The following is a 13947-nucleotide window of genomic DNA, read 5'->3' as shown; positions in this document are numbered from 1 at the left end:
AATGTTTAAATTTGTTTGATGATCTGAAACATTTAAGTGTGGAAAACATGCAAAAAAGTAAGAAATCAGGAAGGGGGCAAACACTTTTTCACACCACTGTATATATATATATATATATATATATATATATATATATATTATTCCAGTAGGCTATCAAATGTTTAATTTGTATTTATAATATTAATAATTAATATAGTTTGTTTTTTTTTAAATCGATACTTCCGTCCATGTAACCATACGATATTCATTCATTTTCCACAATCGCTTATCCTGTTAGGGGTCGCGGAGGGGGCTGGAGCCTATCCCAGCTGACATTTGGTGAGAGGTGGGGTACACCCTGGACAGGCTGCCAGACTATCACAGGGCTGACACACTGAGACAGACAACCATTCATGCTCACATTCACACCTACGGGTAATTTAGAGTCACCAGCTGATTACCAGTTGCGCAGTTCAATAATAATTCTATTTTATGAGAGATGCTACTTGAGCATACACTTAGTAACCTAAAGCATCAAACCCTGGGTTCGAACCAGGAACCCTCTTGCTGTGGGGTGATAATGTTAACCACTCCATCACCATGCCACCCATGATACAACATTGTTACACAAAAATATTGCGATATTATGCTGGATCCATTTTCCCCCACCACTAATAACAAGTAGCCAACTGTAATGAAGGAAATAAAAGTGTGGAAGAGAAATTTGTCAAACAAATGTACAATAAAACAGCCATATGATTTGAAAGTGGCTAATCCTGAGCACTAACAAAAACACCAACAAGCTACTGTTGTCTTAAACAACAACAACAACAAAAGATGTCATACTCAGAACATGTCTCTTTTTTGTCACAGGCTACACTTAACTACAGGCTACAGCCCCCTCGCGAACCCTGACAGGATAAAGGGTTACAAAAAATGACTGAATAAATAAATGTGTACACTAATGTATGGTGAAACTCTTATGAAAGCCTATATCAAAACACACAGTATAAATAGACTGTAATGCTGCTCAGCCATAGGATATTTGTCACATATTGTAATGTCACCTGATATTATGTGTCACAACTTCTAATAATCTTTCATATTTTCAGAAGACTGCTTTATGTTTAAAGACAGTCGCAAAGCTGTTTTACGACATGAGCCCATCAGTGTGGGTGTTAAACAACTCATATTCTCTACTAAAATTAGTAATACTGTGATGAAAAAAATACTGTATTCAAAATGTAAAATAAACTACATTTATTACGGAAGGCAGCTTACTTTTCTTAAAATTAGCTATTATTAGCTGCTGATATCCACTCTGTTCCTGTAGTGATGGTCCTCATAAAGAGAAGCTAGTTCAGTTGAACAGAGTATTGTGACAGCGTTATGCACCACATTAAAGGTTTGAATGGTTTTATTGTCTGAGGTGTAGCGGTGCTAGCAAATGAATACTATGCTTTATAACTTCAAGTAGTTGCCTGCTAGCTGTTAAAAGTTATTTGGCTAACTGGTGTTTAACTCCCATATCGTCAAAGCATCCACTAACAGAGACCTGTCAAGGCTAAGCTAGGTGAGCAATGGCTAACTGTAACCTAACTTTGACTTATAAAGTGAACTTGTCGTTACTTGGCAAATTATGGTGTTATTTAACACCTAGCTGAGGGTTACCTTGGCTGGACATATACAGAAATGTTATGGACCGAATTCCATTTAATATGTGCCCCTTTTAATAGTTTCTTTTTCGTCAGCAAAGGCCCTATCATAGTGTGAGGCTGTTATAGTAACGTTAATGTGTATGAAAAATACCGTCTTCTGGTCAACTCGTCTTGTCAACACTCCATCACTCATACTTTATTAAAACAAAACATTGTCCCGTTAATTCGCTTTGCGTCACTCTGTCACCGCTACTTCCTACGTGGGTGTGTTTTGCTAATGTTAGCTAATGTTGAACAGGGTGGGCAAACTTTATGCGAATACGGGACAGCCAGACAAACTAGCCAATCCTAAAAATTGAAAATAGATTAAAATCTGGGTTAGTTTCTGAACTGAACACAGCCCGAATTACTCACAATGTAATGTTACATTCGGAAAAGGCTCTAAATTCTCCAGATGTGTTTGTTCTACGAAACAAAGTCACATTAAATTACCAGATTTTTCAATGGAGTACGTGACGTTATGTTCCCTGGCTTCATCCAGCAGTGAACAACACGTAACGAGTGTAGGAAGCTTGTCTTACTCACCTGCCTGACTGCCTTCTGTTCGTGTTGTCGGATAAACGCACACTGTGTGGCTAATTAACCTGGCCTTTTTCTCCGCGAGGTGGAAATCTACATCAGATTCAGCATCGAGATTTGTGTTGGAGAAAAGTATGTGAAGTTACTCTCCCCTCTGCTTTCTTCTTCTATGAAGTGTACAGCAGTCTGTGCCTTACAAGGCATAATGCTGCCCCCCACAGTCAGTAATATGCATTGCGACACATTTTCTGAAACAGGATTAGAGTCCGCATTATTGGCCATGTGTGCACATCTGTTTTGTGACTGACTGTTTTCTGTATTCGTTGTACATACACAGAATAGTCATACATGTCAAAACAAGGACAATGAAGCTGAACAAGATGAACATAAACTTTTGAGTAGGGGACACTGGGGTTGGTTATGGAAACAAATTTGATTCCATAGTTGGTTGGCACAGTTTTCACTCACTATAGTATTTCTCTGGTATAATTTATGTTAAAATATTCTGACCGGCAGCAAATGAGAGGTTAAGGTCTCAGCTTTAAAAGTCATGTTGTGCATTTGTGCTGGGGCTGGTTGGCGCTCGTTATGGGCCTAGTTGGCACAATGTTAAACTGCTATAGTTACAAAAAAAAGAAAATTGATGCAATGAAAAGAAACAATTTGAACATTTAATTCAAATAAGAACCAGAAAACAAGAATATTAATATCAGTGCATTTTTAAAACCAAACATTTTTGAGCAGTTTATCAGTAGGAATGTCTAATTACTTTTGCCATTTACTTTTCAGAATAATAATTTAAAAAATACGTAAATATTGTTTCTTACCTTTAAAAATGGTTTTAATCTTTCAAAAAAATACAGTAACCAACCCCAAAATCAGTGAGTTAACCAACACTGCTAACATTTGAAACAACTCTGTGATAAAATTATATTAGCCAGCTACAATCACTCATCACAGACTTTTAACTCTCATATCAAAATGTAGCTGATTCCTATGTTTAACCAGAAGTAACACTTTGCCAAGATCACTATCTAACAAAACTTTGTAAAAGCCTATGTAGGTCATGGACTTAGCCTACTATAAAACTGAAATGTTACCCTCATCAAAAAAGTAAGTGACTTTCAGATTTTCTGATAGAACGATGCAGGTGGAGAAAGCAAATCTTTTTTATGTTATATTTTTGTTTCTGTGATATAAAAACAGTAATGTAACAGGTTGCTTTAAGTAAGTGGATATGACAGTATTTGTATACAGTTTGCTTGGATTATATCTGACAGATATTTGCATGTTTTACTGAGTGTTTTCACGCTATAAAAATATATAATTTACTGGCAAGGTGGGTGCTTGGTAGTTTCATCCAGTCTGCTATTATTATGGCTTTAATCCATCCCCTGCAGTTTATACCTAAGACATGGCATATTCATGTAGGTTACATTCCCATTTAATTTTGACAATTGGATGTTGAGGTAATTATGGATTACTTTGTAAAACATAATGCATTTACTTAAAGCACCTCACACAGGTAGGTAGGCTATCCTTTTGCTCCCAAGCTTCCTCCAACAGGCAGCAGAGGCTGTTAGGTTAGTAGTGTCTATTGGTTCTAGCTGGCTCTAGCTGTTGGAGCTGTATGTAATTAAGTTGTAAAGCCATCATTTGATTTGCTGCATACAGTCAGGACTTAGGTTTTCAGGAAGCAGGTTGAATTAGTTATCTGGATAAGGTTGCTGGCTCTGCTGGAGTAAAACCAGGGACCCTCCTCCAATCTGGAACCTGGGCTGATGTAAAGAGACTTTTTTACAGGTTTTACAAGTAAAATGTACCCAGATTACCAAAACAAAATAAACAAAATGGAAAAGTCAGGAATGATGAAGAAAAATACTTTAAAAAACACAGCTAAACAGGCTAAGAGCTGTTGACAACAAATAGGCTACTTCAAGATGCGCATTAGCATATTAGGACTCAGTTTACAGCTTAAATCATATGAACTAACAGGTATGTTAGACTTTTGAAAAGAATAAGGCAACACGGATGCTTTCAGTTTACAAGATCTGACATATTTATAACTGAATTAATTTACGTTATCTTTCATGCTTCCATACAACAGATGAAGCCCATGCAGAGTGAACATCTCTGCAGCTCTAATATTCAAGAGATTGGACATTTGGCTTCGTCAGTTTTATGCAGTCGTTATACTGTCCACATTACGGTAATTGATCTCATTTCCGCTTTATTTACAAAGTAAAAGCTTCTCAATGTCAACTGAGAAGACTTATGGTAGCCCATCTCTTTAGTCGTTTGAGCGTTTGACAGTAGAATACATTTAATTGCAAGTTTGCCTGTGGTCCGTGAGATAATCACGGAGCATCAGCCGAGAACACACACACACACACACGCACACACACACACACACACGGGCAGCAGCATCTGGTTTCCTTGGCAGCGGGAGGGGGAGGAGCTTCGGGCTGACTCGCTCTGCCACATAGTCACACAACACACGGCCATCTGAGCTAACGGCCATAACGGCTTTAACAGGTAAATATATTGTTTTCTGTCCATAACGCGATAGATACGGTTTAACGTAGCTCTCTAAGGAACTTAATAAGCATTAACGTGGACAGTGTGTGTTTAAATTCGTTTTCCTATTAGCTTTTGTGAGCAGGCTGAGGCTAGCAAAATGTAGCTAACTAACGTTAGCTTGAGTTAATGTAACTAATTGTAGGTTAGGTTAAGTCAGGGCAGGCATGAATTTCCACCGGGAAAAACGCTCAACGTATGTGAACCGTTTTAGCTATTTGATACTCTTTACAACTTTAGAGACTTGTATTACTATTGTGAAGTCAACGCAAAGTCAAACTTATACATATGATACACGGTGACGTTAAGCTAACGTAGGGGTTAACCAGATAACGTTAACGAGGATGCATGTGACGTAATCTAACATTATAGCTATGTATTTAACTCGTATATTTAGCACAAAGCTTTACTGAATAAAGCTGCGCTCTTAAAAGTAATGGGTCGTATTGCCATATGGTGGACTCTGATTGAAGGTCATAGTTCAACGAAATGATTGTTTAGCATACTGTAGTATGTTAACGTTGCTGGAGACCAGCTGCCTGGAGACAGAGACACACTGTCAGCAAAACAAATATTCTCACTGTGTGATAGTCAGGTAGCAAGCCACTTGTCAGCATTATGTTATCAAGCCATAAAGCCTGTTGATTTCAGTGTAACACTAAAGTTATCTGTCAGACAGCGCTTGCTTTATCTCAAAATATATCATGTAAAAGATGGCTCCATAGATGCCCTACAAGTCCAAGCTAGTTTTAAGTTGTGTTTGTTTCCGCTGCTGTCCCATTCTTCACCCCTCATTCTTTGTGTTTCCTTTGTCACAGGCCTTGTGGCCATGGCTAAAGACCCATTAGCCGAGGCAGGCTTTTATTTTGATGAACTCAACAAGCTCCGGGTACTGGAGCCTGATGTCAGCCAGAAGACCTCAGAGCTAAAGGAAGAATGTAAAGAATTTGTGGACAGTAAGCACTGAATAATTTGTCCATTAAGATGTGCCTGATGTCTCCTCCAATATCAATGGGTCCTACAAGATATGCAAATATGTCTTATCCTTTGCAGAAATCAGCCAGTTTCAGAAGATAGTGGGAGGTCTAATCGAGCTGGTGGATGAATTGGCAAAAGAAGCAGAGACGGAAAAGATGAAGGTAAGCTTAACATTTAAAGCTGCTTTTCATTGGCTATTGCAGAACATGTAGGACTCTTATGCCAAAGCTTTGAAACTCCCAAAGTCGGTTAAACTCTCCTTAAACACACTAGTTGTCTCAGGTAGCTTATACTATACAGTATGTGCTTCTGTTTGATCTGTGTTCTTCTCATTTAGGCAATAGGAGCCAGAAACCTGCTGAAGTCAGTGGCAAAACAAAGAGAGGCTCAACAGCAGCAGCTTCAGGCTCTCATAGCTGAAAAGAAGATGCAACTTGAGAGGTAAGCAGTGCACAGGTGGTTTTCCACAACCCAACCAACACAGAGCTGGTGTGTGCGGGACAGGTCATGGTTTCCCATCCATATAATTCAGCACACAAAATAGTTAATTTCTCTCAAACCTGAATAAATGGCTTGTGCAGCAGGTAATCAATATCCCACATGTACCAGCAGCAGTTGTAGTATACTGTCTTAAGAAACAATTAAAAGCTGTAAACGAACAGTTTGGCCTGAATTATGGCTATATAACCCCTAGTGGTTTAAGGTTTTAAATGTTGCCCCACCTGATATATGCCTGTTTTACATCCACTAATTTCCACAAGAGCTGTTACCACAGTACCTGCAACACCATCTGTCACTGTTTGATTGTCAGGTGATGGGGGTCCTCCTACAGGTCATCATAGGGGGCTGTAGCTAATAACAGGGTTGGCAGTTAGATCCTCAGCACTTGTCAAAATTTCCTTGGGCAAGACACTGAGTAGATGCGTGGTGTGGATATGAGAAAAAAACGAGTTAAGGTTTTTACAAATACTGCCATGTAGTGTAGAGGTGTAAATCCCTCAGGTACACTGATCCACACATTAAAAATCTGTTTTCAGGTTGTTTATTAACACAGGGTGTCTGCAGGTCCCTAAAAAGTCTTAAAATTAAATTCAGTTTTATGAATAAATTTCATTTATCCATTTTAATTTGTTTTTGTCTAAAAAGTTGAGCTTTCCTGTTTTTAATGTTATAAATCTTTAACCCCCCTGAACCTAACATTTTTCTTGATACTTGAACTTACCTGTTGGCAAAAGTAGCCCACTATAATAACCATATTCCTGTATAAAAATAACCTCTGCTCAGGAATACATACAGTGTATTCTACATAACCTTAATACTTACCTGAAAATCCTGACAAGAAAAAAGTTTATTTGTCCAAACATCAGTCTTTAAGTAAGAGAAATTTAGCTTAAAAAGCATTCAATTACATTTGTATTACATTTCACTAAAATTGTATCCATATGATTTTATGTGACAAATAAATAGATTGATTAATTGATTGACCGGAGAAAGTTAGTGCCTACAGTGTTGCGTCTTTTCCCTGACAGGGTTCCTGCAGATCCTAAATTATTATTTTTTGTTCTTGTAGTATACCTAATGGGTCTTGAGTTTATGTCACACAGATCAGAATTGTGAAACAAACGACACTCATATTTCATCCACCTTTTGCTAGCTAGCTGTCACTGGACCCTTGACAACATGGAGAGGGGCAAATTCATCAAAAATGGCCTCATTAATCAAGATTTTGCGGCATACAAGGAACGGTGTATTTTAATGTAAAAAGTTTTTCAAACTCTGCAGGATGGGAGTCAAGGTAGTGGAATCCCACATGCATAGTTAGAAACACCAAAGGGTCACCAAGTCATGTTTTCTACATTTCTACAACATTTAGGCAAAATTGTCCCTAACCCCAAGGAATTGATGTCAGCTCATGTTTTTTTTTGTCAGTTATGGTTATTGTAAAAGTGGTCTGGAATTTCCAAGTGGCATTTAAAAATTCGAAGAAAAGGCTTAAATCTAACTTGCCTTAAGCTGTAGGAATCCTGCCTGTACATGAGCTGTCATTCTTATGTAGCATATGCCAGTGATTTCCAATGAGGGGTACTTCTACCCCACAGGGTGCTTCTACAGTTGCCAGGGGATATGTAAAACACTGAAGTAGCTCAACTAAAAAAGAGAAAAGAAACAGAAATTAATATCTGATTAAAAAATATATATCTCCAATTACAGTCTACAAAAAAAATATATACAATTTCGTTGTACTTGTACAATGACAATAAAGATTCTGATTCTGAAATACTATTCTGTCTTAGTGTTACTGTATGATGACAAAAAATGATTTGCCATAAATGTATTGATGAATTCTCAGCATTTGTAATGTAGCATTTCCGTGTTTTTCCAGGTACAAGTTTGTGGTTTAGTCAGTCAGACACTGATCGCACAGCGCTGTGTTGGACCTTTTTATATAAGCTTTCCTTTTTTTTTTCTTTTTTTCTTTTTTTTTTCCCTACCAAAAATGTCTTGTGCTGGTCTGGGTGTACATCACTGAAAAATATTTCAAATGGGGTACATTATTTCAAAAGTTTGGGAACCACTTATGTATGTACAGTCATTTTCTGTAGACTGTTTTACATTGCTGCCTCTGGTGTATAAAATCATGTGGAACAGCAAATTAATAGTAACTGAGAAAAGTCTCCACGTCTCTTATGGCTTTAATGTTAAAAATCAATATTTTAAGCAGTGATGACATCATCCGGTGACTTTTTCAGCTGTCAATAATTACTTACTTAGTTAAAAACCGATGTCTTTAGCAGGCCCATCAGTGTTTACTGTATCCTGGTATCTGCTATAGTAGGCATTTCTAACAATATTTCATGCAAGTAATGGGCTGTTATTTTTGCTTTATTGCATTTATTGAGTTACAGTTAATTTTCTGCTGTTTCCTTGTTCCAGATATCGTATTGAGTATGAAGCCTTGTCCAAAGTGGAGTCAGAGCAGAACGAGTTTATCGACCAGTTCATTCTGCAGAAGTGAGGATGTGACTGAGACAGCAGACAAATGTACGACTTCTGCACAGCTGTGTTTCCAGAGTGCCTGTCCAGCCTTCTCTGGGCGATGCCCACCTCAGAGAATTACTCTGCTGCAACTGTTTTTCTGAAGCAATCCCAAAGCTCCAACTTCATCATCCTCAAACATCTCCACCTCCTTTGACCACCTCATTTCTGACATGCTTGTGTGTGTGAAATAACAGCCAGCTGCCAACTGTATGTGTTCCCACCGTAGTCAGCAGGTGTGGGGATCAACAGTGTTGTACGCTTGAATATGTTTGGAACGTTACGTTCTGCTCACACCAAATGTCTCAACATCTCAGACCAACATTAACGAAGATGGAGCTATTTATACAAAGGAATATTATTTATACTATTTATACTGAAGAATTACTCTGTATATCTAGTTTTATTACTTTTTGTATCACTTGAAATACTGCATGTGCATGCATCTGTATATACATTTAGATTTGAAAAGATAGGAGCTGATCCTAATTTGATGATGTGTGTTGTTGTTTTTGCTTTTATTTAATTCTTCTGGTACAACCAGTCTGTGGGCACAGCACATGAAGAATATACTGTCCTTTCTTCTTCTTTCTATCTGTTATGTGTCAAAGTCTTTCATGTACTAATTAAGATGACAAACGGTTATACTTGAATAAATACTGTATTATATTGCACAGTAAAATGTGTCATTTTTGCTGTCAAGACGTTAGAGGGGTGGATCAGTAGATTTTAGCTTTGTGCTTTGTGTTTTGTTTCAACAAAATGATTTAATATCCATGTATTTTGACACTGTTGGTCCTTGTGCACACATAGGTACACACAATGTTCTGTCATGGACTGAAAACTAGTTGTTATGCATCTTTTTATGAAGGTTTTGCAGAGAATAGCTAAACTTTATACCAAGTAGGTCCATCATTTACAAAATTATACGTCAGTACCATAACTTTTTTAGTCATATCACACTATCGTCTTAAGCAGATGGAGTATTTTTTTCATGTTTTATGTTGAATTTTTCTGTTTGGAAACTACACATTGTAAGGAAACCTGGTCAATCAGCTCCTCTCCCCTTTGATGGCACACTTTAACACTTAAAATGTATCTGCATCGAAGGGACTGCTGTATTATCACCTGTTTGCATTGATTTTGTGTTTTTTATGAACCTATCTTCAATCCTTGATGTTAATGTAGTGTTTGTGTAAATTTACTATTCTAGGCTGAACCTCATGTGCCAGCCCTCCTTGTTTATCCTTTCTCTTTCAAATACTTAAGGGCTTCCCTGACTAACCCTGTGTTATAATATAACATTTTGAATTGTGGGTAATTCCTTTTGGCAAAGTCTGCAGAAATGCAGACTTACTGAATCTGTGCATAAAAGGCTTGAAACGTCTGGAGAGCCCTCATGCATGTGATGATTTTAAAGTGTTACAGCCCTAAACCCTTGTGCACCGTGCAGGATCGCACCTCTACGTCAGTGAGTCCATGAGTGTGGAGATTGGGACAGGTGGAGAGGTGGATGGGTCAAACTGCTCGTTTCCTTTGTGATCCAAAAGTCAGTGGAGTTCTTCATAGAAAGTTAGTGTGCCAGAATGTGTGGTATACTGTGCTAGTGACATACATCATGTGACATCACATTACATTAGTAACAAATGTACTCATTTTAAGCCAAACCATGTTGTTTCTAAACCTATCCATGTGCTTTTGTTGCCTAAACCTCAGGAAGTAAACCTAAAAAGCAGATTTTTACCAATGTTCTAAGTTTATTTTGAGAAGAGACTGCATGCATTGAACGAGTGGACTATACATTTCCTATGAAGAAGGAAGTTCATTCAGAAAAGACAACGAACGTTATGAGCACAAACTGACACGCCGTCCCTGAGCATCTAAAACTGATGCTAAAGGGCTACCAGAGCATCATAGTTTGTCGTGTGGGGCCACTGACCAAGCTTCCATATTTGATGAGTTGGGAATGAAGATGTGTTGGATTGGGTCCTTTTCTCCCTCCTGGCTCCCGAGTGGTGTACTGACCTTTGACCTTCTGAAATAGTCTTAACCAATACTTAACTTTACCCTCTATAGATCTGCTTGTTGCTCTGAAGTGTGGTGATCTAAAAAACTGTCTAAGCCTGTTTAACATTTCACTCTTACTGTAAGTTCAGTACACAGTTAATAAGACAAGAAATCTATAATTATAGGGAATTAATTTATTGAAAAATAAACTATACATAGTCAACTCATTTCAAACTAAGAACAGTATTTACACTTTTTATAGACAGTTAACATCAGATTGAACCAAGTAGTCATTTCAAAAAGTGTAGTCCCAGGTGTTGCTTCATCATGGCTGTTCACCCACATCGTTGCAATACTGAAAACAATAAGCACTCATGGCTCAGACACACACTGGGACCCATGTTTGGTGCAGCAATGCAAAATGCATCATCGGAGGACATATTCATGGTTTATGAACTTCACTCCTTCTTCTTGTACTGTGAATCAAAAAGAAAATTAATTACAGCAGTGTGTATTTTATTTGCACACCAACTTTAATCTGACAAGGCCTCCATACTTACTTTATTAAGAATCCACTCTGCATCTGCAACAGCCCTTTGGATTATCATTTGTATCCTCTCTGGGTCGTCTTCATCTGAGTGACTGTTGTAACCCTAGAAACCAAAAGCAAAGGATGACAATTATAAAGTGTTCATGTTTTTAGATGATGGAGCACTTAACAAAAAGTACTTCATCTTTCCAAGCTTGGAAAACAGCACTCAACAGGTTTGATAATGACACGTAAATTATGTATGAATGATTGTTGTTGGTTGTTATGTAGTTCATAGTAATATATAGAAACTAGAATTACTACATCATGATTTTATACCTTGCAAACCAGTCAAGTTGCAGTTACAGTTTACATCCATGTCTGTCCAGACTCATATGTAGCCATGACAGCTTACAATGCTTCAAATATGGATGCTGCTGTGAAGAAGCTACATATTCTAAAACACAGATCCTTCACACACATATTCCCCCCAGCAGCACAGATCATCTTTACAGTCAGCACAGTTTCCAGTCAGTATCTGACCGAATGTCTCCCCTTCTGTTCATGAGTTATGATGTTGAATTACAGCCAGAAAAGTGCTTTTGCAGAACATTATCACGTCACAGTGATGCTGACCTTTTACCTTTTGAATATAAAATGCCATCTCTCATCATTTTACTCTATTAGCCATTAGTGTGAAGTTTTGTCACCATTTATGTATGAATTCTTGAGTTATGGCCAAAAACATGTTTTGTGAGGTCACACTGACCTTTATCCACCAAAATCTAATCAAATCATCATTGAGTTGACTATTAATAATTTGTATTATTACAAAATCGATACTTGACGTCCATGTATCAATATGGTATTGCCACACAAAAATAACGTAATACTGTGCTGTATTGAGTGTTCCCTACTCCTATCGTCAATTATAACTGTCTAAACAGAAGATAAAAACACAACAGTTTTTAATTATTGAAAACTGTACAAGACCAAACAATTAATCAATTAATCAAGAAAATAATGGCCAGAATAACTGATGATGAAAATAATTCGTAGTCCCTAATTCTGATTTATTACAGCTTGGGACTTCATTTGTAGATTTGGCTAGCCCCTCTTTCAGTAATAATAATAATATTGTAATTAGTAGCTGTGATCTGGTAATATAAAAGACAGAAGTCAAAAATACAAGTAGTTAGGCTATCAGACACTTTGTAGTCAAACCCTCAGCTTAGCAAAAATTATTTGGAAGAGAAAACAGAGGGGACCAATTTTGTATTTTAACTTTGACCTACTGCAGTTACTGCGCAGCATTTGTGCAGTCTTGGAGAGTACAATGTAACTGATACAGAAGATGGACAAAACAACAAAAATGAGATCCAAGGTGTAATAAACCTAAATCATCCTGTAACTCAATGGTTGAGACCACTATAAAGTCTCATTATACTTTGCAGAGAACAACTGTGGCACACAGCACGCAATTGCACAACTCTGTGGTAGCTTATACTGAACGTACAACATCCATGGTGATATCTGATAGCTACCTAAAAATGATCTATTAATTGTCATTTTACAAATAATTACTTAGTTTTGGCTAGGGGAGAAGGTGACAGCAGCCACAACTCTGGATCTTAGATCAGTCTTGGTCAGGGACAATGGCAGAAGTGGGTACTGTATGTTTACAACATGCATGTGTTTTGGTGTGGATAGACACCAGACGACCTGGAAGTAGGTCATAAATGCAGGAGACATAGAAACTCTGCACAGAAAAGCCTTGTCAGGTCTGATCTGAGGACCTTTTTACTGTGAGGTGACAACATTAACCACTGAGACATCATGGCATCGACTGTAGGACTGACTTTAAAACATATTGAACCGTATGTGATATCAGAGTGTTTATGGGCAGCTCAGAAACTGTAGCTTGAAAATGTGTATGTATCATCAGTAGCTCAGTCACTTGTTTGGAGGTTTATTAATGGGTTGTTTCTAAACTAAATTCTACATAATACAATGTACAAGTCTATTTCAAGTAGGAATGTATGCAGTGTCCAAAATTAACTTTTTGACTCACCGGCCAAATGGCTAGTGAATGTTCAAACTTTACCAGCCACTCAATAGATTACCATTGTTTTTTTGGCTGGTGAGTGAAGCAAGGTTACTGGCCACTTGCTTATTTTACTCGTATTTGGCTAGTGGCTAGTGTTAATTTTGGACCCTGAATGCATGATATTGGATTTTTTGCCGATATCCAGTATGCTGATATGTAACAACTTATTTGGCCGATAACCGATACAGACAGCGGCGGCGGTTGGGGTGGCATGGGGGACNCTGGTGAGTGAAGCAAGGTTACTGGCCACTTGCTTATTTTACTAGCATTTGGCTAGTGGCTAGTGTTAATTTTGGACCCTGCCTGCATCCATGGATGTATTTTGCCATATGTGTCCAACTGATTCTGGAGAAACACTGCAATGTCCAGCAGATCGGAATGGGCTTTTCGTCTGAACAACCCCAAAGTCTTAAGGTGCCTGCGTAAAGTCGACAAACTAATGATAACACCATCTATATGACTTAAAGACAAGAGTATCTCCCAGTGTCTCAAACCCA

At 37.8% G+C, this 13947-nt stretch overlaps 3 protein-coding genes across 4 annotated transcripts in view; 1 reads left to right on the top strand and 2 right to left on the bottom strand.

Annotated features, from left to right (window-relative positions):
• Positions 1–2409, bottom strand: part of tnfaip1 (tumor necrosis factor, alpha-induced protein 1 (endothelial)) — a 14071-nt gene extending 11662 nt beyond the window's left edge. Inside the window, exon 1 of the mRNA XM_050072140.1 lies at positions 2223–2409. The gene's annotated coding sequence lies outside the window, so the exon portion shown is untranslated. The remainder of the gene's footprint in view (positions 1–2222) is intronic.
• A 2189-nt stretch (positions 2410–4598) lies between these two features.
• Positions 4599–9489, top strand: ift20 (intraflagellar transport 20 homolog (Chlamydomonas)). Its single transcript, XM_050071095.1, has 5 exons — positions 4599–4751; positions 5612–5749; positions 5847–5932; positions 6109–6212; positions 8706–9489. The coding sequence occupies exons 2-5, from the start codon at positions 5623–5625 to the stop codon at positions 8785–8787; spliced, it is 399 nt and encodes a 132-aa protein (XP_049927052.1). The 5' UTR covers positions 4599–4751; positions 5612–5622; the 3' UTR covers positions 8788–9489.
• Positions 9490–10993: 1504 nt separating this feature from the next.
• Positions 10994–13947, bottom strand: part of lyrm9 (LYR motif containing 9) — a 5361-nt gene continuing 2407 nt past the window's right edge. For both annotated transcript variants that reach the window (XM_050071110.1, XM_050071119.1), the window contains exons 3-4: positions 11375–11467; positions 10994–11290 (exon numbers count right to left, since the gene is read on the bottom strand). In XM_050071110.1, the coding sequence (XP_049927067.1) occupies positions 11273–11290; positions 11375–11467 (111 nt within the window). In that variant the 3' untranslated portion in view covers positions 10994–11272. The remainder of the gene's footprint in view (positions 11291–11374; positions 11468–13947) is intronic.

This window comes from Epinephelus moara, chromosome 2 (assembly GCF_006386435.1).
Source record: "Epinephelus moara isolate mb chromosome 2, YSFRI_EMoa_1.0, whole genome shotgun sequence".
NCBI classification, from domain to species: Eukaryota; Metazoa; Chordata; class Actinopteri; order Perciformes; family Serranidae; genus Epinephelus; species Epinephelus moara.
Note: the sequence above shows the minus strand (reverse complement) of the source record. Positions and strands in the feature narration are given on the sequence as shown.

What these genes read in the sequence shown, in the direction of transcription:
- ift20 (XM_050071095.1), top strand. Translation starts at nt 5,623, where the DNA reads ATGGCTAAAGACCCATTAGCCGAGGCAGGCTTTTATTTTGATGAACTC. An exon ending in ATGTAAAGAATTTGTGGACA is followed by an intron (nt 5,750 to 5,846) that starts GTAAGCACTGAA and finishes TATCCTTTGCAG; the next exon opens with AAATCAGCCAGTTTCAGAAG. An exon ending in CAGAGACGGAAAAGATGAAG is followed by an intron (nt 5,933 to 6,108) that starts GTAAGCTTAACA and finishes CTTCTCATTTAG; the next exon opens with GCAATAGGAGCCAGAAACCT.